The following is a 22700-nucleotide window of genomic DNA, read 5'->3' on the forward strand; positions in this document are numbered from 1 at the left end:
GATCGCATCCTGGGGACCTGGGACCTGATTCCAGGATCTGTGCAGGCCTTGCCCCAGCTCCAGCCTCCCAAGGGTGGACCATACCGATGGTATGTGCATGGCTAGGCCCAAGGGTGGCTATTTTGGGGGTGTGGAGGGGTAGTTGGAGCAAGCCTAATGGAGCTGCTGTCAGGTAGGGGAGGAGGCCACCTCTGTGGCCTCTCTTCATTGACCTTCATCCTCTCCACAGTGATCTATGAGCTCCAGCACTGTGTCCTACGCTGGGCTCACCCAGGGCCGGGCCAGGCTGGGCTTCCTGGCTAGGATGTGCTCTGCAGGCCTGGGTGTTGCTGGCAGGAAGTGCCAAGAATGGGTCCTGCAGGTGGGCTGTGGAAGCCAGAGGCCGGGGGCTGCACACAAGCAGGAGGGGTATTCCAAGAGGAGCCAGGCTGGTAACAAACTCTAGGCCAGACAGGGGAGACAGAGCCTCAGGGCTGACTGTGCCTAGTGTACAGACCCATGGGGAGGGAAGGGCAAGCGAGAGGGCCAAGACCCAAATGCCAGCACAGAGAGCCCTCTGCTCGTATTTGGCGCTTGTGTGTAGCACAGGAGTAGGTCAAGTGGCTTAAGAGCCCAGGGCTGGGGCAGAAACCCATGGGGAGAGGCCACTCTCGCCTGCGGAGCCTTATCTGGGGGTGGCCTACCTCTGGCCATCTGGTCTCCGGGACGCAGGCCAGAACTCCCGCTTCTCCAGGAATGGGATTTCCACGGTGTCTGTAGCCCCCAAGAGGCAGCAGGAATCTCCCCAAACGTGGGGAGGGGGTGCTTCTCTGGCTCAGCCTGGTAATTAGATCCTTCAATTGCAATTACTTTTGCAATTAGCTCAGCTGGTAATTGGAACTGGAGGTGGTAATTTCTGTCCTTCATGGAAGCTCCCTGTGAATTGGGCTTTGCTTATCTGTCCAGGGTACAGGGTGGTGCTCTGGGAGCCCTGGGCTCTGCGGCGAGAGCCATAGACACTCAGCCCAGGGCTTTTGGGCTCTGCTGGAGCCCCTGGGGTGGGACGTTTTGGGCACGTCAAGGGGGTGCTTTGTGTTCTCCCCTTGAGTGCAGGAGAACACTCTGGCTTAGTGACTTGTTTCTAACCAACGGACTATGACAAAGGTGATGGGTGCCACTTCCATAATAGTTTACAAAACTCTCCATGATGGTTTCATGGCTTGAGAGCAGACTCTCTTCCTTGCCTCTGGGTCAGCTGCCATGTTGGTGAAGCCCACGTGGCAAGGAACTGATCCAAGGTCTGTGAGGAACAGAATGCTACCCACAACCACCGAGCGAACCTAGTCAGGCCTTCAGTTGAGACCGTAGCCCCTGGGCCGACGCACCTTAGTTGCAGCCTCCTGAGACTGCGAAGCAGAAAAGTCAACTTAGCGGGTCCCAGATTGCTGATGCTAGACCCTGTGAGGTAATAAATATGTACTGTTTTAAGTTGCTAAGTTTGGGGGGTAATTTGTTATACAGCAATAGGTAACCAGTACACAGACAAACTATTAAAATTACATACATTCTATCCTTTGACCTTGACAAAGTATACTTTAAAAACTACCTGGAAGGTCAGGTTCAAATCTAGAATCTTTAGACTCCTTGGAGATCTGTACCAGAACATGGTGGGAGAGAACTCGGCATGAGGCCACCCCTCCTCTCTTCCACCCTGGCTCCATCCTCTATAACCCAGGTCTTGTAACATACTCAAGGGTTAAAACCCCATACATCTCCCCCTGCAAATAGCCACCCGGGGCCCAGCCATGCATATAGTGCATAGTCTGCCCTCTCGGGGTTAGATCTGGCGCAAGGGCTGCACAGGACCTAGAACTGGGCTTTAGCACCGTGTGGCTAAGGAAATCCAGGGATCTAATTCCTCCAAGTGTGCTTTACAAGGCAGGAGTGGGTTCCTGTGAGCACATCCTCTTGGCCCGACAGACTCATGACCCCGGGAGGTGCAGCTGGAGGGCCAAAGAAGGATTTTCCAAAGCACAGGAACCACAGTGGGGGCCCTCTTGCTTCGCATCCGTGGGTGACCTTGGGAGAGACCCTCATTCCAACCTTCTCAGATGGGTGAGGTACCCCCAGGGATACACCTGAGCAAAATCCACCCCAGAGAGACAGGAATGAAAGGTAGGATAGAGGTCATGAAAAAATACCAGCCCAGGGTCAGAGCTGGTGCCACACATCTGCTCCCTCCTCCCTGATTCAATATTCATCGGGATCCACTCTGTGCCAAGCTCTTGCCAGGCCGAGGCAACTGAGGACTTGAAGGCCACAGCCCCTGCCTTCTCAGTGAACCAGGGAAGACATAACTCAAAGCAGAAACAGTCCTTCTCCCCAAGCGTGCATACGGGTTCTTGAAAAGCTGTGCCCAGCAGAGGTTTTGGTTCGACAGACCCTCATTCAGTGAGAATTCACTGAGTACCTATTGCATGCCGGGAGCTGGGTATTAGGCAGGAAAGGATTTATCAGCACAGGGGTTATTAGAAAGCTCAGAGATTTGTGGCAGGACTGGCTGGCCGGAGCTGTGACTGCGTCCCGCCCACCAGCTTGCAGCACTGCTGCCTGAACCCACCACTTTCTGCACAGAGCTTCTTTCTATTTTATTTTATTTTATTTTATTTATTTTAACATCTTTATTGGAGTATAATTGCTTTACAGTGGTGTGTTAGTTTCTGCTTTATAACAAAGTGAATCAGCTATACATATATCCCCATATCTCCTCCCTCTTGCGTCTCCCTCCCTCCCACCCTCCCTATCCCACCCCTCTAGGTGGTCACAAAGCACCGAGCGCATCTCCCTGTGCTATGCGGCTGCTTCCCACTAGCTATCTATTTTACGTTTGGTAGTGTATATACGTCCATGCCACTCTCTCACTTTGTCCCAGCTTACCCTTCCCCCTCCCTGTATCCTCAAGTCCATTCTCTAGTAGGTCTGTGTCTTTATTCCCGACAGAGCGTCTTTTTAAATCAAAGGCTCTTACTGCCTTTGATCTGGGAAATTCTAAGTCACATGCCTGCATCCGAGGGGCCGAGGAGGCTGGCAAAGGCAGATGCTTGCATTCTCCATTGGGCAGGAGAAATTCACAACAGAAGATACTACAGAAAAAGGGAGGGGGTGCTCACAGGTTTGGGCAGCCATGATTGATAGCTGCCTGCCGGGGCAAGAAATAGACTAGATGGAAGAACAAGTTTAGCGGGAGAGAACCCAGCAGCCTTAACTCAGCAACGTGCAAAAGTGAAACATTTACATTTTCTCCTAATAGCATGTCACTTTTGTTTTTGGAGACCACTGGTTGGAAGGAGAAGGATTGATCTGATCTTGCCAAATAAAGGATTTCGATCCTTTCCAATTCTTTGCAAGTCACATGCTATTTAAACGTTGGTTAAATATTTAAACAGCTCCAGGAGTGCTCCAACAGCAGTTTATAACCTTCAGCTCAGCGCTTCCTGCCCTTCTCACTGGTTCGTCACCCTCCCCCGTGTAGCTTCTGCCTCGCATTATTCCAGGATATAAAAATAAGACTGCAAAATCGAAACGAATCAATGTTTATATTGAAACATATTCTGCAAGCAGTAATATGCCAGCTGGTGAACTGCAATTGAATTCAACATTAATAGTCATTTAAGATGGGGTCTGAAAACATCTTCATATGTTGATAGGATGTGGAGTAAGTCTCCCAGGTTAGTATATCTTCATCACTCATCAAACTACAGAATTATTTAAAACCTAGAAAACTTTACTACCTTCAATTGGTGACACGTGAAATAGTTATTTACTTTAAAATTGTGGGACTTATAAAGCAAATATTTACTAGGTACCAAATAGGTGCTGGGTACTGGGTAGACATTGTCTTATTCAATCATGACCTGATCCTTACACTAATGACCACTCCCATTTTACAGATGGGGAAACTGAGGTACAAATGAGTAAGTGACAAGCCCCAAAGTTTCCTTAGGACTTGAACTGGAGCAGGAATTCATATCTTAAGGTTTTGAGGCTGAGAGAGGAGTGGGGTTCTTCTTAGTAAAAACCTTGAAATCCAAGGCTTACGTATTTGCTTTCTCCTCCTATCTTGGGTCAAAATAGAGTTTGGCTTTGTCAACAGTGATATGGTGGGCCAGACCACAATCTCAGAGAAGTAAGAATGGGAGCCTTAACCTCCACTCCATGGCTGTTAAGAGTGATTTTGGTGTGGTTCAGTTTCTTGTGCTTGAAACAGATGGTAATGCTATTTTATAATGTTGCTTTCTGTCCGTGGAGGATCAAAATCGATACTTCTAGATTATCAGACATTGAGATGAGGATCTTTAAAAAACCTAGCTGATGACCCGACCTTGTGGACGTGAGGACATGAAATCCCTGTTGAGACCTCTTCTTTGCCCCTAAATGTTACCATGGTTACCAGTGGTGAGTGGATTACCCAGAAGACAGCTCAAAACCAGAATATTCTTAGTATTTCTTAGTGCCAGGTCCTCACGGCCTGCAGCAAAGATTCTATGACGCCAAATCGGTTGGATGGCTGTTGTCACCAGGTAGTAGAAGGAGCCTCCAATTAGTATGGTTTCCCATGAAGTTTGGTGGGTTATGCAGAGGGGGAGGTGGGTTTAATGTTGCCAGGATGGACAGCTGACGTGCATCACGACCCCAGCCTAACCCAGAGGCCCTGAAGCATGGCAACTGACAGAGAGAGATGACACAGTGGTTTGGAGATGTAGGAAGTCACAGGAGGGCATAAATTGTGCCCACCCTCTCCCACCAGATCCTGGGGATTCCAGGTGGGTTTGGCATGAGGACCTGGGATTCTGTAGGCTAGAATCAATCTCATCTTAGAAATAGGGCAGGTGGGACCAGCTGTCCCTCTAAGAGATTGTCTCCAAGTACATAGCTATTCTTATTTCCATTTTACAGTTGGTGAGACTGGCACACAACCCCTCTTTTGTCCTGAGGGATTCCTGACAACAGAAGTTGTGACCACGGACAATATCCCATATTAAAAATAATTTCTTTATAATCATGGGTTGAGGTGATCTATGAGTGATAAGCTATACTTTACATAGACATTTAAAATATTGTATTTTGTAGATATTTAACTAAGCATTTATTGATTCTTTAATTTACATTTTTTTTTCATATTTTGGAGGCTCTGAATTTTTTTCAGGTCCCAAATACCTTTGTACATCTTGGAATCGCTTGTGCTCATGGTGTCCAATGGATAGAATGACACTTCCAGCAGCATTAATGCTCACTGGCTGTGGTTAGAAACCTAACATTTTGTTAAAGTATAATTTTCGAAAGATTAAAATCATGACATACAAATGTACAGTCAACATGTGACAGATTAATTTAACCCATTAATGAGGGAACAAGAAGGAAGGTAGAACCAGCTCAAAGAAGTATCTGAGAAGCAGCTATATATCTGGAAAGGAAGAATCTTGAAATTGCTAAATCAGACACAAAACTGGCTGGTGTCCCACAGAACAATAAACCATAACCTTTGCCTTATCTTTTCTACTGTACAGAAATCCTTTGCATTTCTCCTGGTCCAAAAGAAAATTATTTGCAACTTAGCACTCTTAAACAAGTTATGTAACTTTGCAGAGTCTGTTCCCTAATCCATAGCAAACAGTAAATCAAACAAAGAGATGTTCCCCTGGAGAACCAAGTAATCCCGGTCAGGCCTGCTAGGTACACTCCCGTATGACATTCAAAGGACATGTTGTCACCCTTTAGCTTTATTCCCAAGTTTTGAATGAATTTCTTAACAGTAGGAAAGGGGTTTCCTGAGCAAGTCTTTGCCACTGTCAGGGCTGGACCTAGATGAGTGGGTACCCAGGCAGGTAAAATAGTTTGGTACACCTTCTCATCTATGTCTTTCAATCTCTGTCCCACATTTATGCGGATGGGTCAGGGGAAAACTGATTTTTCTGTTAGTAAAAACTACATACAGAAAGAAAGTCATTTACTCCTTCATGTCCATCATCCCAGCAGAGTCAGTTCTGAAAATATTCAGCTGAACATTTCCTTTTTGTGTGTGTGTGTGTGTGTGTGTGTGTGTGTGTGTGTGTGTGTGTGATCATGGTTCCTTCCTCAGGTTCCTTTGGGGAGTATCTAAATCAAATAACTTAGTGGGAGGTAGAGCAAAGAGTTTTAATTTTAGGTAATACATTTTATTTTTATTGGTAAGTCGTGTGATTTTTTACTGGTAAGCAGCAGAAACGACTGAGTTTCTAAATTTCAGCAGATATCACTGTGGACTCCGAGTGCTCTCCGACCGCACGTGTATATACTGCAAAATGTCCAAAACGGGTGACTCCACAGAGAACAGAAAGGAGATTAGTGGTTGTCAGAACTGGGGCAGTGACTGCCAGAGGGCATGGGATTTCTTTGGGGATGATGAAGATGTTCTGGAATTAGTGGTGATGGTTGCACAACTTTGTGAAAATACTAAAAAGTACTGAATTGTATATTTTAAAAGGGTGGATTTTATAGTATGTGAATTATATCTCAATTTTAAAAATTGAAAACCCAGAGAAGGATCAGCACAGCAAGAGATTTTTTTTTTTTTTTAATTCCAAAAGAGGGTGACATTTACTTTGTTGCAAGTGTAGGGGTCAATACACATTTTGCCATCTAAGGGAAAAGAATGGTCCGGAATCAGAGTGAACATATTTGAGGCTTATTTCCATGGTGTTTCAGAGTTCCCTACCCTGCCTGCCTGGCTCAAACCATAGCTCAGCTTGGGCTGAGCCTGTCCTTAGTGACCTGTGTCAGTGGAGACAGGCTCTAAGAACTGAGAGGACCCTCTCTTCTCCTCTTCCCACGCGTAATACGAGTCTAAACTTTTCCAGACCATTTGAAACACCTGCTTCGATCCACCTGGTGCTTTAGCATTTGATGTTTGTGAGGCCTGCTCTTCAAATTAGAAATTTCATCACGCTGTGTCTAGCCTTATGAGGCAGCCATTTTTTGGAGGGTGTAACCATGAGAAAAATCCACTTCAAATAATTGTCTCGGTGTATTCATCAATGCTTGGATTCCTCATATCTCTTAAACCTACAAGGCAGATTTTATGAACACTGTGTAACCAAAATGACATCTGAGGCCTCCCGATCCCTTGAGATCTGGACAAGGTTGGTTTGATCCCACTCATTCACTACCCTCTAAGAAGTCCACAGCCTTCCCCAAAACTCTGGTGGCTTCCCAAAGGGCTCAGGCTCTCAGATTCTTACAGTCTCCTCTGCCTCTAGGTACCCAGCTCCTCTAGGGTCCCTTCTGTTATGTTCTACATGGACCCAGGTGTGAAATTCCACTTCCCAGATTCCCCCCCAAAAGCCACTCATACGAAATACGCACAAGGACAGTGGACCCTTCTGGAGATCTTTTTGGAGGAGGAGGGGTGGAGAAGGGTTTACATCACATCAATGCTCACAAAAGCAACACGAACACTAGGCATTCCCTTTTCCTTGAAGTGTCATTTGGGGAATGTGCATGATTCCCATCTTGGTGGCTCTTGTCTCCTTCCTCTTTTCCCATCCCTCCTCCTCACCATCTGCCACCCCAGACTGTGCCTCAGGAACTCCAAATTCTTCTCCCATCATTTTGCAAATAGATGTGTTTTCAGATTCATGCAGATGCTAAACAGAAAAAAAGGGGACTCAGTTAACAATAAAGGAGCCTTCTCTTAAAAAGGTCATTTAGGTTAGAAATAGCATAAAGGAGAATGTATGCAGCACCACCATTTCATGGATGAGGAAATGAGGGTCAGACAGGACTGCATCTGTCGCTCTCATTGTCCTGTCTGGCTCAGCCCACTAGATTAGATGCACGCTGGGAGAAGGGATGCACATCCCAGGGAGAAGGGCTTGAAGTAAACTCAGAATGATCTTCATCCCTAAATCTCTATGAGATATTGGGTACCCAGAGCAGCCCTGACTTGGTCTCACATCCTGGACTGAGCTCCAAGGGTGGTGGGGGATTTCCCCAACTTTGGGGAAGGGGTGGCTTGCCAGGTCTCAGCATTTGGAAGGCTCAGAACTGACAAAGCAAGAATGCACAGCCATTCAGGGTAGGGTGTGTACATCTCACGACTGGAACCTACGACCAGATGGGAGCACCAAGGGACAGCATGGCCTAGATCAGGCAGTGTTGTGAATGCCAAGCCAAGTAGCCTGGTTTGTATCCACAGGTGATGAAAACCACACAGGTACTTAAGCACAAGAGTGCTGAGAATGATTTGCCTTTTAGCAGTAGCAATGGTTGACGTTTATTGAGCATGTATTAATATCTAAGGTCTTTTATTGCATTGTTCTAAGTACCTTGCAAGCATGATCTCCAGCAACCCTGGTGTGCAAGGAGGTAAAGTAACTTGTTCGTACAACCAGATTTCAAAGCCGGACTGAGACCATGATCTACTCACCCTTTGTGGGTGCAACGAGGTGGCCGGACATATTAGAGGCGGAGAGAAGTGAGACTGCAAAGCTAGTTGGAACCCAAGAAAGCACAGCTAGGCCTGATCCAGGCTGCTGGCCATGAAGATAGGAGGAGAGAGCACATCGAAGACACTTTTGGAGGACCCGGAGGCTCTTTGGATCTCTCAAGCGCTGCAGAGAAACCTTTTTCAAGACAGAAGCAATTCACATTTTCTCCATGATTTTTCTCCTCTGCTCTCTCCTCACCCTCACCACCTCACCCAGAGGGAGAAGGCAAGCAGGAAGGGCTGGGAGTGTGGGTGGTGGGGATAGCCTCAGTGATGTCTGCTCTGAGTGGGAAGCCACATGCCATATCCCTGCTCTTTCCTCCAAGGTTTCCTGCAGAGAAACAGGGCACTTCTCCTGTATCTGAGGCCGAGAACTGGGCCTTCTTGTCAAATGTAGCCTGTGAAAAGTCTTGGTTTTGCCTGTACAGTGTTTTAAAAAATTTTTGCCATCTTTTCAAAGATCTATCTATCTTTTCAAAGATAGATCTATCTATCTACCTATCTATCTATCAATCATCTATCTGTCTCTCTCTTATTTATCTATCTTTCTATTATCTATCCATCTATCCATTCATTTATTCTAACACTTCTGCGATATTTATTATATGCCCAGCACTTTTCTGAGATCTTTACAAATATTAATTCATTGAAAATTACTAATAGAAATCCAGAGTTATGGCTTCTCTTAAAAAATAGAATCAGGCCCCACATCCCCCAAAAGTAACATCACTGCGCACAGAGTTGCTGCAGCCCCTTTCAGCTGGGATGTTACTCAGAATATATATAATTAGTATGGCAGGGGCATAGACCAACTGCAGGAATGTTGGTCAAAAACCACCAGTGTGCCCTTTTCTGTTGTCTTACACCAGTGAACTTAGGTGGCCCCTCTGGTCACCCGAGTCTGGGAACCCCTGGGATGAGTGAGATGCGTCCTGTGACAGAGACGTGCACCAGGGAGAAAGTGATAAGCTGTTCTAAGAAGGGGCAGGGATAGTTTTGAAATGAAGGTGATGCTAAAGCTGAAATTTGAAGTATGGCTAAGGGAGATTCTTCAGGTTTGGAAGGGAATTCTGCAGGGGACATAGTCATAGAGTGAGATTGTGCAAGAGGCTAGGGTCTTGGGCTGGATGGGGAGGGTGGAGCATAGGGAGAGAGGTACAAGATGAGCCTGGACCACTAGGCAGAGCCCAGACCATAGTGTGTCCCTGAATGCCCTGCTCAAGTGATGATAATTTGAGGGAACAGTAGAAATGGTGGCGGTGGAACACTGAAGGGTGGTGGAACACTGAAGGGTGGTGGAACACAGCCAGGCAATACCAAGGCCCAGATTTGAGTCTTAAAGATCTTGCTGTAGGCCAGGGTAAAGAACGAGCATAAGGTATGTAGGAGGCTGGAAGCAACTGTAATACTGAGGAGTAGGAGTTTTAGGGAGCTCCAGGGAATTTCCAATCACTTGGGAGACCCAGGTCTCCTCCATCCTGAGGATGTCGAGCTCTGGAGCCAGGCAGACTTCAGTTCCCACCCAGGCTCTGCCACTGTAGTGCATTAGATGGTCATCCAGTTAACATTCCTCTCACTCCACCTCAATTCCGTGGGAGGGGTAGGTATACTCACTCCGTCCTTCACTTGCCCATGAGACTTACTTTTGTTGACGGTATGTATGTTTGCAGGCAAGATGCTCGGGAACCTGAAATGCACTTGTGTTCCTGGGCTTGCTCTCTTGTGTCCCTGCCATTTTTTGTGAGAAGAACATGCCTGGGTCGGCCTGCTGGTCCCAAGAGAAAAAGAGAGACTTATGGGGCAAAGATGAGCAACCCCCAGCAGAGCTTATCCTTGTTAGCCAGCCTACAACTTCATGAGTTATACAAATGTTACTGTCATATGCTGAGAGTGTTTGTGGATGTTTGTTACGCAGCACTACTGCGGCTCTTGTGAACTGATACAACCTCTCTGCAGTGGTGTGGCTTCGGCAAGGCTGCCCTCTGCTAAAGAGACCCCAAGGAGGAAGGCAAGGCTTGGTAGAGCTCATGGGAAACCTGGGGTGATCCCAAGGGGGTCTCTGAAAATTTCTTCTACACAAATGACCTGCCTGCACTGACTGGAGGTAGGGCATCTCTAGGAGGAATATTCTAATTTCTCAGAGATGAAAGAAGCCAGAGGGCATGGTAGAAAAGGCACAAGTGGATGGTGGGGCTTTGGGGAGCCAGGCCCCGCCTAGTGTTATTGGTGGGAGCTTGAACGAGCTGTGCCTCTCTGGAGGGCTGTTCAGCCACACACGTGCTCCATATCCACAGTTACACTTGTAGGTATGCTAAACACACGTGCATAGACAGACGGACACACACACGGACCACCCTCAGTAACAACAGAACCCACTTGCAGGTGTACACAAGGAAACATTGTTTCAGATGGTCAGCATATTATTATTTTTTTAATTGAAGTACAGTTGATTTACAATGTTGTGTTAGTTTCAGGTGTACAGAAAAGTGCTTCAAATGAACTTACTTACAAAACAGAAACCACTCACAGACACAGAAAACAAATTTATGGGTTACCAAACGGGAAAGGGTCAGGCAAGGGATAAATTAGGAGTTTGGGATTAACAGATACAAACTACCATATATAAAATAGATAAACAACAAGGGTCTATTGTATAGCACAGGGAGCTATATTCAATATCTTGCAATAACCTATAATGGAAAAGCATATTATTATTTAAATAGCTAGAAATTAGAAGCGATTCAGATGTCCACGGCTAGGGGAAACAGCTAAATGAACTGTGGGTACCGATACCATGGGACAAAATAAGGAGGGAGCCCTTTATGTGCTAATATGGTTGAAACTTGAAGACAGATTATTGAGTTCAGTTCCTGAGGTGCAGTATAAGTTTTATGTTGAAAACCAAGCAAAACGGAACCAAACGCCATACAGCAAACTTGTTAGCAGTGGTTGCCTTGGAAATCACTAGAGGAAAAGGATGGGGAGGAGTGGTCCCAGGAACTCTGGCTTTCTCTGTAATGTCACAATTTTGAAAAGAGGCCGTGTCTGATTATTGCTTAATCCTTACAAATTAATTTCATAATATGAATGATTAAAAAAATACCTGGACTTTGGAGACAAGCAGGTCTGGGCTGGAAACCATGTCACTTGGATTTTTAACTTGGGGTGAGCCCTGTCCCTGTTCAGGCCCCAGGTGGTGGGGATGCTAACCTCTGCCTGTGCCCAGTAGAAAAACTGGACCAGTGCCTGTGGAGGGGCTGACGTAACGTCTAGATGCGTGAAAGGGCTTGGAATTGTCAGTTGAAAGTGAAGGACTGGTTTATCTGGGAATACCACAGCCCAGAGGGCATGTCCCTCTGGGGCTCTATTTCCTTGAGAATCCTGCCAGGCCCGTCGGGCACATGAGAGCCTTCGCAAAGGCCCAGGGGGTGAGGGCCGAGGTCCAGCCAGGCCAGTGCTCTGATTCACAAGGTGGCATCTCAGGGTGTGAGAAGCATGTTGTTCTGCGTGACCCCGAACGGGGAGGTTGCGGTCATGGTGCAACGGCCTCCAAAATCACAAAATTATGAGCCCCGTAGGGCTGCTGGCAAGGCGAAGGGAGCCTTTTCCCAGTCACCCTGTGGGCTGTTGGTGACCAGCGAGGGCTCCTGAATTATCACTGGAATGCTTGGAATTCTGGTGGGATTTGGGAATCGGGGTGGGAGAAGTGTGTTCTAGGCTGTCATTCCTTGCTTGAGTGACCTGCAAAGAGCCCCCTAAAATGGACAATGAAGACGATAAACTCTCCCCCGAAGCTCCAGATGGAGTCTGATCAGCCAAGTGTTGACTGTCAGCGGTTTAGCTGAGACGAGATGCCAAGTGGATTCCCTCCATCCTGGCTCCGAGCATTTCCACCACCTGCCACACTTCTACCCTGCGTTTAAACACAGCCCGATGCGCACCAGGAATGTTTCCACTTAGAAGTTCATGCTTCTTTGGTCCACATCCTTCCACATTACACACACACACACACACACATACACAACTCCCACACTTTCCACCCCGAGCGACCCCAGCACTGGCCCCCCTGTCCCATTCCTTCTCTGATTCCCTGGTAATGCCTGTCTCTCTGGAGGGCATGGAGGGTCTGATTCCTTTGGGTTCCCAGCCTGTAGCCTGAAGTCTGCTGTAGGGTCTGGAGTAGATCCTAATAAGATGCCGCTGTCAACCCACCCCTGCAATGGAGCTGCCTGTACTCACTCTGCCTCTACCTCCAGCCCCCTCAGTGGATTTCCCCAGACTGGACTCTGAAAGGTCTTTTTATATACAGACCTCATCATTTTAGTCCCCTCTTGATGAGGGCCTTTCGAAGCCTTCCCATTACCCACAGGATGAGACAATGCTCCCTAGTGCAGCTCCCTCCAGAACTTCTCTGCTCCAAGACTCCTGCGGTAGGCCCTTGTACCCACCTGGGCCTACTTCCCCTCCCGCTGTCCCTCCTCCCTTTACCTTAGCAACAATGGTTTTTTGCTTCTCCTCTGCTTCCCACTGGCGGAAGCTGAACCTGTTGGAACAGGATTCTGGAAATTGTGGTTCCCAGGCTTCCAGCCCTGGCTGGGTGCCTATAAAGTGCCCCGATATTTACTGCACGCACAGTTACCATTCAGGGGACACTTCCCCATCCTTTTTATACTATCTACATAGAACTGCTTCACATCATCTAACGACTCCATTGGTCTACTGCTTTCATCTTCCCCAAGGACCTCTTCACACGCTCTGTCTTCTCTGCCCTGAAATATATCAAAATCCATTTCTGGCAGATCAGCTCCTGTAAGCTTTGATTGTGATGACTCACCATCTCTTCTCTGCCTCCTGTGGAAATGCATCAAGGTGTGTCTTCTGCAAGGCCCGAAGTTCAGGATTTCACAGCCTCCTACAGCCTCCTCCTTCCACCCCAGGGGACACTGCTCACCGCCGACACTGCAGTTATCAAACGGTGACCTTGACACTGGTCAGCTCCCTCCATTTTCCAAACCCTTTCATGGGTGCCTTTGGGAATCATTCCTTGCACAGAATCAATGAATTTTTTTCGTTGACCTGGTTTTTTACCTACACTTCACCCACCTACTCTGGACTGTGGAAGACTTCCCCGATTGACAAGTTTTCCATTTTAAAGATGTCTTTTTCTCCCACCTACCAAAAGCATCTCTGGATCTGACAATTTCTGAAATATTCCATTCCACAAACACTTACTGAGTGCCGACCATGTACCTGGCTCACTACGTGAGCGGGAAGAAGATCTGACCCTTCTGATCAGCCCGCCCCTCATTTCTAACAGGGCATTTCAAGGTGAGACCTAATTACCTGAAAACTCTTTTACCTTTTAAGGCAATTTCCCAGTTGGCCTTTACCCCAGCATTTTATGATAATTCTTTTTCTAAATCAAGACACACCATATGATGAAGTTTGGGGAGTATTTCCTCACCAGGAAGTGAAAAAATAAAACCGCAAGGCAGCATCTGTTTTGATAGCTTTATTGGAACACGATGGTAACACAAAACAGGGATTTGAGGGCCCACCACAGATGCTTCTCCTCTAGGGAGCATACGCCCCACCTCTGCAGCCATCAGGGGCTCCAGGAGGCCCCCGGGGGGGCAGGGGCAGCTAGAGCCAGACCTGCAGTGGCAAGTGGCATGTGAGCACATTGACCTCGGCCCTGACCAGCTGAGTCTGTGATCAGCCAGACCAGTCTTATGCTCCATCTACTTGGCCATGACTTAGAGATTCACCTGTCTCAGACTCCTGGGGAAATTTCCAAGAAGGGGATTCTGGGGTTTCCAGAAGGAATCCAGCCAAGAGACTGAGCATCTCTGGGGGCCATTGGGGCAAATCATGCCTTATATAGGCCAAACAGTCTTCTAAGGGCTAGACATACACTGGTCAACAGAAATAGGCAGGACTCATGAGCTCCTGAGTAGGGGAGAAGGACAGGGGTCAGGGAACCACACAGATGACTGTAAATGACAACCATGCCCATGGCTTCCAAGGACAGTTCTGTGGGTACGGGTGGGAGGACTGACCCGATAGGGAGGGTCAAAGAAGACTCCCTCAAGAAGTGATGTTTTGGCTGAGATCCTGTGGCTGAAAGGGCAAGAGGAGCTTTTCAAGTCATGGAAACAGCTCTGTGTGTGTCCTGGTAGCTGGAGGAGCAGTGAGATAAATAAACCCAACGGAGAAGGCCGCTAGGGTTGGGATGAAGAGATGGAAGGGAGTGTGGGGCAACAGGAGGCTGGAAGGCACGTCGGAGCCCACCACGCGGGGCCTGAGGGCTGTGGGAAAGATGTTTTTCTGTATGGGTTTGCATTTTGCACAGCCCAGTGTGGCCGTGGGGTGGACGGTGGGCTTGGGGGAGGCCAGTGGGGAGTACGGGAAGCTGTTTCAATTGTCCTGATGGAGGGGATGGCAGTGGTACTGAGTGATGACAGGGCAGGTGGAGAGAACCAGGTAAATGGTGGATACAAGCGGGAGCTAGGACACAAGAGGATGGACCATGCGGAGCCAGGAGAAAGTTGATGCCAAGATTGACCTTTGGAGCCCATGGCAGGGCTTCTGTCCAAGAAGGGGGACCCTGGGAGAGGAGCGGTGCAGGGAGATGGTCAAGGTGCAGCTGTGGACATGCTCACGGTGAGGTTGAAAGTTAGTCAAAGGCTCCCAGAAGGAGCCTGGGCTCCAGGTACACATGTGTGAGTAATCTCCTTAGAGGTAAGTCTCTTGGTACCTTCAGTGGGTGGAGACGAGGCCACAGAGGGCGAGAAATCGCAGTGAGAGGAGAAGACTCAGGACTGAGCCTTGGGGAACAGCGCATGTGGTGGCTGGGGAGAGAACGGTGGGCTGAAAGAGGGACAGAAAAGGCAGGGATGGATGGGGAAGGGGGACCACAACAGGGGTTCTTGGAACCAAGGGAAGAGTGGGCTCAGGGAGGGGCAGCGGTCAGCGAGGAGAGCCCAGGAACACCCTCATCTCTCTGGGGCTGCCACCTCCTTCACCTCCTTGGGTCTCTTCCACAACCCTGAAAATAGGAAAGAAGAGCGTAGCCCCTAGGACAGAGGAGAAAAGAGCTGCTCCAAGGTGTCCGCCGCCACACCCACGGTCCCGCATCCAGTAGAGGGTGCAGCGGGGCCAACTTCCCCACCCCTGCCTGTCATGTCCTCACCACCCCCACCTCTCCCTGTCCCTCCCTGTGGCCCCGCACACTTGCCCCAGCAAGTCTGTTCCATGCCACTCCTTGTTGATAGAAAGCACCAGAGAGGGTCAGAACTGCAGCATGAAGGGACCCCCCCCCCCACAAGCTCCGGGTCTGAGCCTCGCTAGCAGGAGGGGCTGCTGAGTCAAGGAAATATCGTGGCCTCTCCTGAGAGGCAGTGAGGTGTTGTGTCAAGAGCATGGGCTTCTACCCATCCTCCCATTTGTCTGTTCGTCTGTTTGTTCCTTCCTTCCTTTAGCAACTATTCTCAAGTGCCTCCTATGTGCCAGGCACACTTTCTAGCTGAGTGGCCCCTTACTCCTCTGAGCCTCAGTCTCCATTCCTGTAAAGACAGGTCGACCATCCCTGCCACATGTAACGAGGATGACGTGAGCTCAGGCGGGTGATGTACTCGGCACACAGGAGGTGTTCATTAAAGGCTAACGTCCTTCCTTTCCCTTCCCTTCCCTCCCTTCATCCCGCAGGAACCACGAGGGAGTGAGAGGCCAATACTTCATGGCAACAGCCCTCTGCCGTGCTCAGAGGGCAGGCGTGTGTCGGCACATACACCTCTGTGTACGCACCTGTGTGCACATCCCCGAAAGTCCCACCGTCTCTGCCCGTGACTCAGGGCCAGCACCAACCTGAGCTTTGAACCCATGGGATTCAGCAGACCCAGACCCAGGGGAGTCTGAGCGCAGAGCAGGCTGCTCCATCCTAGGCCAGAGGACCCCAGCACCCACCGTGTGCTCTGGGAGTCCCCAGACTCAGGCTAGGGTGTGTCCTCGGTGGTTTGGGGGCGGCTGCTGGGTCCTTAGTGGCTCCAGGAGTCAAATTTTGGTGACTAGAAGCAGGATCTTCAGCATTCTGGGGCTGGGTCTAGACAGCCTCGGAGGGCAGCATCCTCACCGATTCCTGGGCCAGTGTCCTTAGCAGCTCCTCAGACAGTGGCTCTCCCGGCTGCTCCTCCAAGGGGCCTCCCACGTGTCTCTGGAGGAAACTAAGCGCCCACAGGCTCTTGCAGCAGCTCAGAAGATTGCTGGAGCACAGGGTGCAGGACATCGCTGGCTTCCTGGGGAGACACAAGCGTAGGTTAGGGCTGAGGTGACCACTGAGCAAGGCCAGTTGGGCCAGACTTTGCCTCTGGCCTTTGCTTCTTCTAAGCCGGGAGCTGGGAAGGGTGGGGTGGTATGGGGCGGGGAACCTCCCACGTGAAACAGGGACTTGTTCCCTCAACCCACAATGGGGAGCATCCAGGAGACTTGCTTTCAAACCCCAAATCAGCTTCTAACATGCTGTGTACCCTTGGTCAAGTTACTTAACCTCTCTGAACCTTAAGTGAAGGTAAAAATAACCACCTTTCCAATTCTTGAAAGCATTAAGTGTTATAAAATATGTTTAAAAGTATCCCACACATTGCCTGGCTCATGGTAGGAGCCCAGTGAATGTTTGCTATTTCTGTGTCTGAATAAAATGATTCCTGAACACCTACATCATGTTTTGCATGAGTTGGGGGAAGGCTGGGAGAAGAAGACACAAAGATTTATTCAGCCTTGCATTAAAATCAGTTGTGAATGTGTCTGTCTCTCCATTAGAATGTGTGGTCCCTGAAGGCAAGGCGCTTGCCTTTCAAACCCCTGCTAAGTGGCTGCTGGCACATAGTAGGTCCTCAGTTATGTCCATTGAGTCAAGCTGATTGAAGGTCACTGAACGTAAGTTAGCCAAACACTTGGGAGGAAAGTTTTTAACAAAGTATTTGACATACATTTTCAGAAAGATGAAGACTTCCCCCATATCTGGGTATACAAAATTCCTTTGGCCTATTGCCTGCTAAGATGTGGACAGCTGACCTGCTTTTTCCTTCCGATACTTTCAGTGAGTAAGAATTCCTTCATCGTTTTTATTTCAAGCCTTCTGAGGTCAAGAGAAAAAGCCTCAGTGTGGAGGGCCTGTGTTTTTAGTACTCAACACGCAGGTGTCCCTGTATAACCCGGAGTTGGGGCAGGCTCAGAGCTTTAATCAGGCAATGGGATCTGGCCAAACTTGGGTGGCATTGTTTTGTGTCATTGTTTCTATGATCACAAGTACTTTCTGTTTTCCACAAGTGATACTGCATTTCCATTTATGGTGATGATACAAAGTCTTATAAATATATTTCAGTGAAAACAGCCAGGTGGTGTAGAGACTTAAGTGTAAATTATGCAGTTGGGAGAGGACTATGGGCTGCACAGGGAAGGGGATTTGCAAGCAACTGTGGTTTGAGGAGTGTCCTTGCAAGCCCCGGCCCATCCTGTCTCATGCTTGGACCCAATGCAGGAGAAGCTAAGCATTGCTTGGTGTCCCTAGACACTTTGCCTGGGGTCTCCGCAGCTCCAGGGCAGGACAAAAATCTGGCTTTAGCTCTGTCTAAGGCAATGGATGCTACTTAGTTTCTTGCTTCCCTGCCTTGGCTGGAGCAGTAGTTTTCTTCATCCAGTTTCAGGCTGGAAGCTAGCCCTTGCTTGGTCCTGACACTCACTGCGGGTCCTCCGGATGCCCCGTGAAACTCGTGCCTGGCCTCAGCCCTAGCCCTCATCTGTTAAGGTATTCTGGCCACCAGAGGAATCAGACTCACTCTCTTCCACATGGAGAGAGAGAAAACATCATGCTTCCCCTTAGAGTCCCTTGGAGGGGAGTATAGATTTGGATGCCGGCTTTTGTAAAGGCTTTGTGAACAACGACACAGCCAACACCCACAGCCAACACCCAAGCTTCCTTGGATGCATGGTATGTTCTGGCTTAGCCAGTACTGGAGGCCTTGCATGGCCCGAGCTCTCTCGTGGGTTTGGCCAGCCCCACCGTCCCCAGAACACCTGCCCTCACCTGGACCTCCAGGTCACACCCCTGCACTTCAGAGGCTCCGGTTCTTCTCCATGCCAGCAGTGTACATATTTGACCAAGTAGGCAGGTATCTACCCTTGGATTAACATTCCAGATGGAGCCTGAAGTGTGATAAAGTGACTTTCACGTAGATTAGATTGAAATTATCAAAGACAAGCTAGCTCTAGGCTAGGAAATTACCTCCCTTCTTCTAAAAGGCTGTGAAATCATTTAAAATAATATTATTATGGAAGGATCACATGTTCATAGTAAAAAATTCAGAACATAGAGACTAACAAAAGGAAGAAAATAAACATCTCAAATAACTCCACTACTCAGACATATCTTTTTGCTACATGGAGATTGTGTCAAAAAATATTTTTAAATGAAATACATCAAAGAGGCTATATTAAAAAAACACATGTGTGTGGCTTAAAATATTAAAGAATATTAAAATGAATACAAGTGTAACCACCTCTCAGGTTAAGAAATAGAATTTACCAGCCCCTGATTTGTTTCAGCAAATATGTATGTACCCCTGAATAGTATACTGTGTTGTTCTGCCAGGATTTTTCTTTTATATAAATGGAATCATGTTTTAGGATTCTTTTCTGCAGCTTCCTTTTTTTAGTTGTTGTTCAACATTATACTTTTGAGATTAAACTCTGTCAATGCGTGAACCTGTAGTTCATTTTCACAGTCATAAAGTATTCCATTATGGGAAGATACTCCAATTTATTTATCCATTCACCTGCTGGTGGACATCTGGGTTGTTTCTCATTTTTATCTTCTCCCTTCTCATACTTGTTTTTGAATCTACACTCTACTGGCCTCATCAAATAAACAGGAGAGTTTCCCTTTTTCTCTTTTCTGAAGAGTTTGAACAGGACTGGAACGATCTTTTCCTTGAGTGTTTGGTAGAACTCCTTAGCAAAACCAATTACTACCAGTGTTTCATTCACTTTCTTTATTTTTTTTATTTTTTTTTTGCGGTACGCGGGCCTCTCACTGCTGTGGCCTCTCCCGTTGCGGAGCACAGGCTCCGGACGCGCAGGCTCAGCGGCCACGGCTCACGGGCACAGCCGCTCCGCAGCATGTGGGATCTTCCCGGACTGGGGCTCGAACCTGTGTCCCCTGCATCGGCAGGCAGACTCTCAAGCACTGCGCCACCAGGGAAGCCCACTTTCTTTACTTTTTAATGTTTATAGGACCATTCGGGTTTTCTATTTCTTCCCAAGTCAGTTTTGGTAAGTTCTGTTGCTAGGAATTCGTGCGCTGTATCTGAATTTTCCCTTGTTTGGGGCATAAAATTGACCACAATGTTCTTATCATCTTTCTTAATCACTGCAAAATCTATAATAATATCTCCCTTTTAGTCTTAATATTGTTTGCTTATGATGTTAATGATTAATTTCTCTTTGTGGCTTTGTCAATGTTACTTTGTCAGTTTTACTTTTTGCAGCTGGTTTATTTGGTACATACAAGTTTAGAATTCTTATCCTTCTAGTGAATTGAATCTTTTTTCAAAAGATGGTCTTTATCTTTAGTAATCCTTTTTGCTTACAGTTCACTTTGTCTGATATTAATATAGCTACCCAGATTTCTTTTGGTTAGTTTTGCCTAGTACATCTTATTTTTCCTTCCTTATACTTTCAACTTTTTTGTTTTCTTAAGTCTATCTCTTGTAAAAATATTTGTTTGGCTTTAAAAAAAATCAAATCTGACAATCTCCATTTTTTTTAATTGGCCCAGGTTATTCCATTTACATGTCCTGTGATTACTGATATATTTTGACTAATTTCTTCAATGTGATTTTGTGTTCTACATTTGTCCCATCTTTTCTAAAATTTCCTGTCTTTTTTTTTTTTTTTTGCTTTGTTTTAAACTGCCTTTCTTCTCCTTCTCTTTCCTCCTTACCATATGGAATTTCCATCCTCTTATTAAATTTGTTTGCCATGCATATTTAACTTAATAGTGTCTAGTGGTACGGAGCCCTTCCTCCTTTACTTAGCTTGCCATCCATGCCAAATGTAAGTTGGGATGAGACACTAAGCTGGAGTCCCACACTGTGTAGACTTTATTACATTACACACATCTAGAGATACTTGTACGTCTAATATTCCTGGACTCCCTTATGGCCCATCTTTGCCCTGAGCTCTGACACTTGAGGCTCGGAGATGTATATGGGGTTCTAGGAGAGCACATAATAGGTTGTCTGCCAAGTGCTTATGGTAAACATCTTATTTTTACCTTCCCATCATCAATTCCCCTTCTCTTGGTAATAACACCTTGATTCTTCTTTGGGATCCAAACTTCCCTACTCTTTGCCCATGTGGATGAGGTGAGATTTACCTTATTCATTGCATTGGCTCCAGGTCTGGGTACAGAGGTAAACACAGGACCCCATCCAGCCAATGAAACTTAAGCCTAAAACTTTCTGTTGGAACGGGAGGAAAGGAGAATATTTTCCATTGGGGCTACTAAGATGGTAAGATGTAAGCTTGGAGCTCCTGGTGGCCCCATGGGGAGACTCTAACTGAAAATGAAGGCAACACAGGGTGAAACTGAGTTGAAAGCTGGAGAAAGACAAATTCATGATGACATTTGAGCTCCTGAATCCAACTTGAAGCTACCCTTGATTTCTTCAGTTCTATAAGCTAATTCCCTACCTCCACCAATCCCAGCCTCTTTTAACTGGGTTTCTGCTACTGACAGTTCACAGTGTCCTAATAGCATTCTTAAATAAATGTTCTTTGAACATCTTTTCACATGAGGGTGCTATAATATGTTCAGCCACCAGGGGTCAGGACCCAGTTTCAGTGAGAAGCCTTGCTCAGTCCCGCTCTGAACCTCGGGTTCCTCATCTGTGAAATATGGTAATAATATCAAGCTCACAGGACTATTGTAAGGACTACAGATAATGACTGTCAGTGACCTTTTCCATTACCATCTACGGCTTATAGTACAAATTATCACACAGAATCACCACATGCACACATTACTCTGCTCTGTCTTGACCTTGCACCTATACACATGTCATCCCCATGGCTTGCAGTTCCTTTACCTTCTTTGCTGTGCACTTTGAAGTGTTTCAAGGTTCTGTTCAGGCATCACCTCCTCTGGGAAGCTGTCTCTGAGGTCTCCCAGGATTACTGATTCCCTCCTGGCTCCTACAGCCCCTCTGCTGAGACACTTACCTCCTTGGGTTAACCATCAATTCACCCGTCTATCTCCCAGACTAAAGGCAGGTGTTGGATCTTTTGTCATCTACCCCACTGTCCAAGTTTATAGCAGGTGCTCAATCGTGTGTGTGAACTAATGAATGAAAAGCCCAGCCAATCTCATTTTCGATAGCGATTCTCCCATTTTCTGACTTCCCAAGTCCACAGATCAGCAGAAGCAAAAGCACTTCCCCTGGCTGTGGGGCAGCCCTTACCCCACTCTGTGTGGTGTCTCATGCTGGCTTTATTTCTATATCTACCTTCCCACTCCTACCAGCCCAGAAGAGGATTGTGAGCCAGGACCTTGGGACAGACAGTGAGGCATGGTGACCATTTCAGCAAATACCTGCTGAGCACCAGCCCTGCGTTGGGATGATTGGGACAAAATGTGAGATTTAGAAGCAGGAGTCATGCATTCAGTTTGAGGCTTCCTCACTCCCCTGCTGTCGGGTCTCAGACAACTCCACCTCCCTATCGAAGCCCATCTCCTCATCTGTAAAAATGGGCATAATCCCAGGGGAAGTGCTGTAGAAGCCAGGAGAAGTGATGGGAGAAATGTTTAGAAATTCCAGAAGATTCTCCCTTTCTCCCTCCTCCTTTGTTTCCCAAGACGGGTACAGCCATTAGCTGCTTTTTCCTGAGGGTCACCAAGAACTGGCCCTTGAGGGGCTGCGTGTTGTAGGCTGGGCTGCTCCCTGAACCCAGACCCTTGCTTATCCTGCACCCAAGCGTCTGGGGGAACTGCCACACCCAGAAGGGCAGTTTCACGTGTATCTTGGGAACTGGGTCAGTGCAAAGTCCCCTCTCCTTTTTGAGGAAAGGGAAGTGGGAGAGCTTAGAAAGGGGAAGTGGCTCTCTAGTGCCCTGGGAGCCAGCTGCAACCCACCAAGTGTCT

The 22700-nt window shown here is 47.5% G+C and overlaps 1 protein-coding gene across 1 annotated transcript in view; it reads right to left on the reverse strand.

The window, feature by feature from the left end:
- Positions 1 to 15735: 15735 nt before the first annotated feature.
- Positions 15736 to 22700, reverse strand: part of HRH2 (histamine receptor H2) — a 46659-nt gene continuing 39694 nt past the window's right edge. Inside the window, exon 3 of the mRNA XM_024753388.1 lies at positions 15736 to 16797. Coding sequence (XP_024609156.1) covers positions 16605 to 16797 — 193 coding nt within the window. The 3' untranslated portion in view covers positions 15736 to 16604. The remainder of the gene's footprint in view (positions 16798 to 22700) is intronic.

The sequence above is a fragment of the Neophocaena asiaeorientalis genome, unplaced genomic scaffold (assembly GCF_003031525.2).
Source record: "Neophocaena asiaeorientalis asiaeorientalis breed wild unplaced genomic scaffold, Neophocaena_asiaeorientalis_V1.1 scaffold268, whole genome shotgun sequence".
Classification (NCBI taxonomy): Eukaryota; Metazoa; Chordata; class Mammalia; order Artiodactyla; family Phocoenidae; genus Neophocaena; species Neophocaena asiaeorientalis.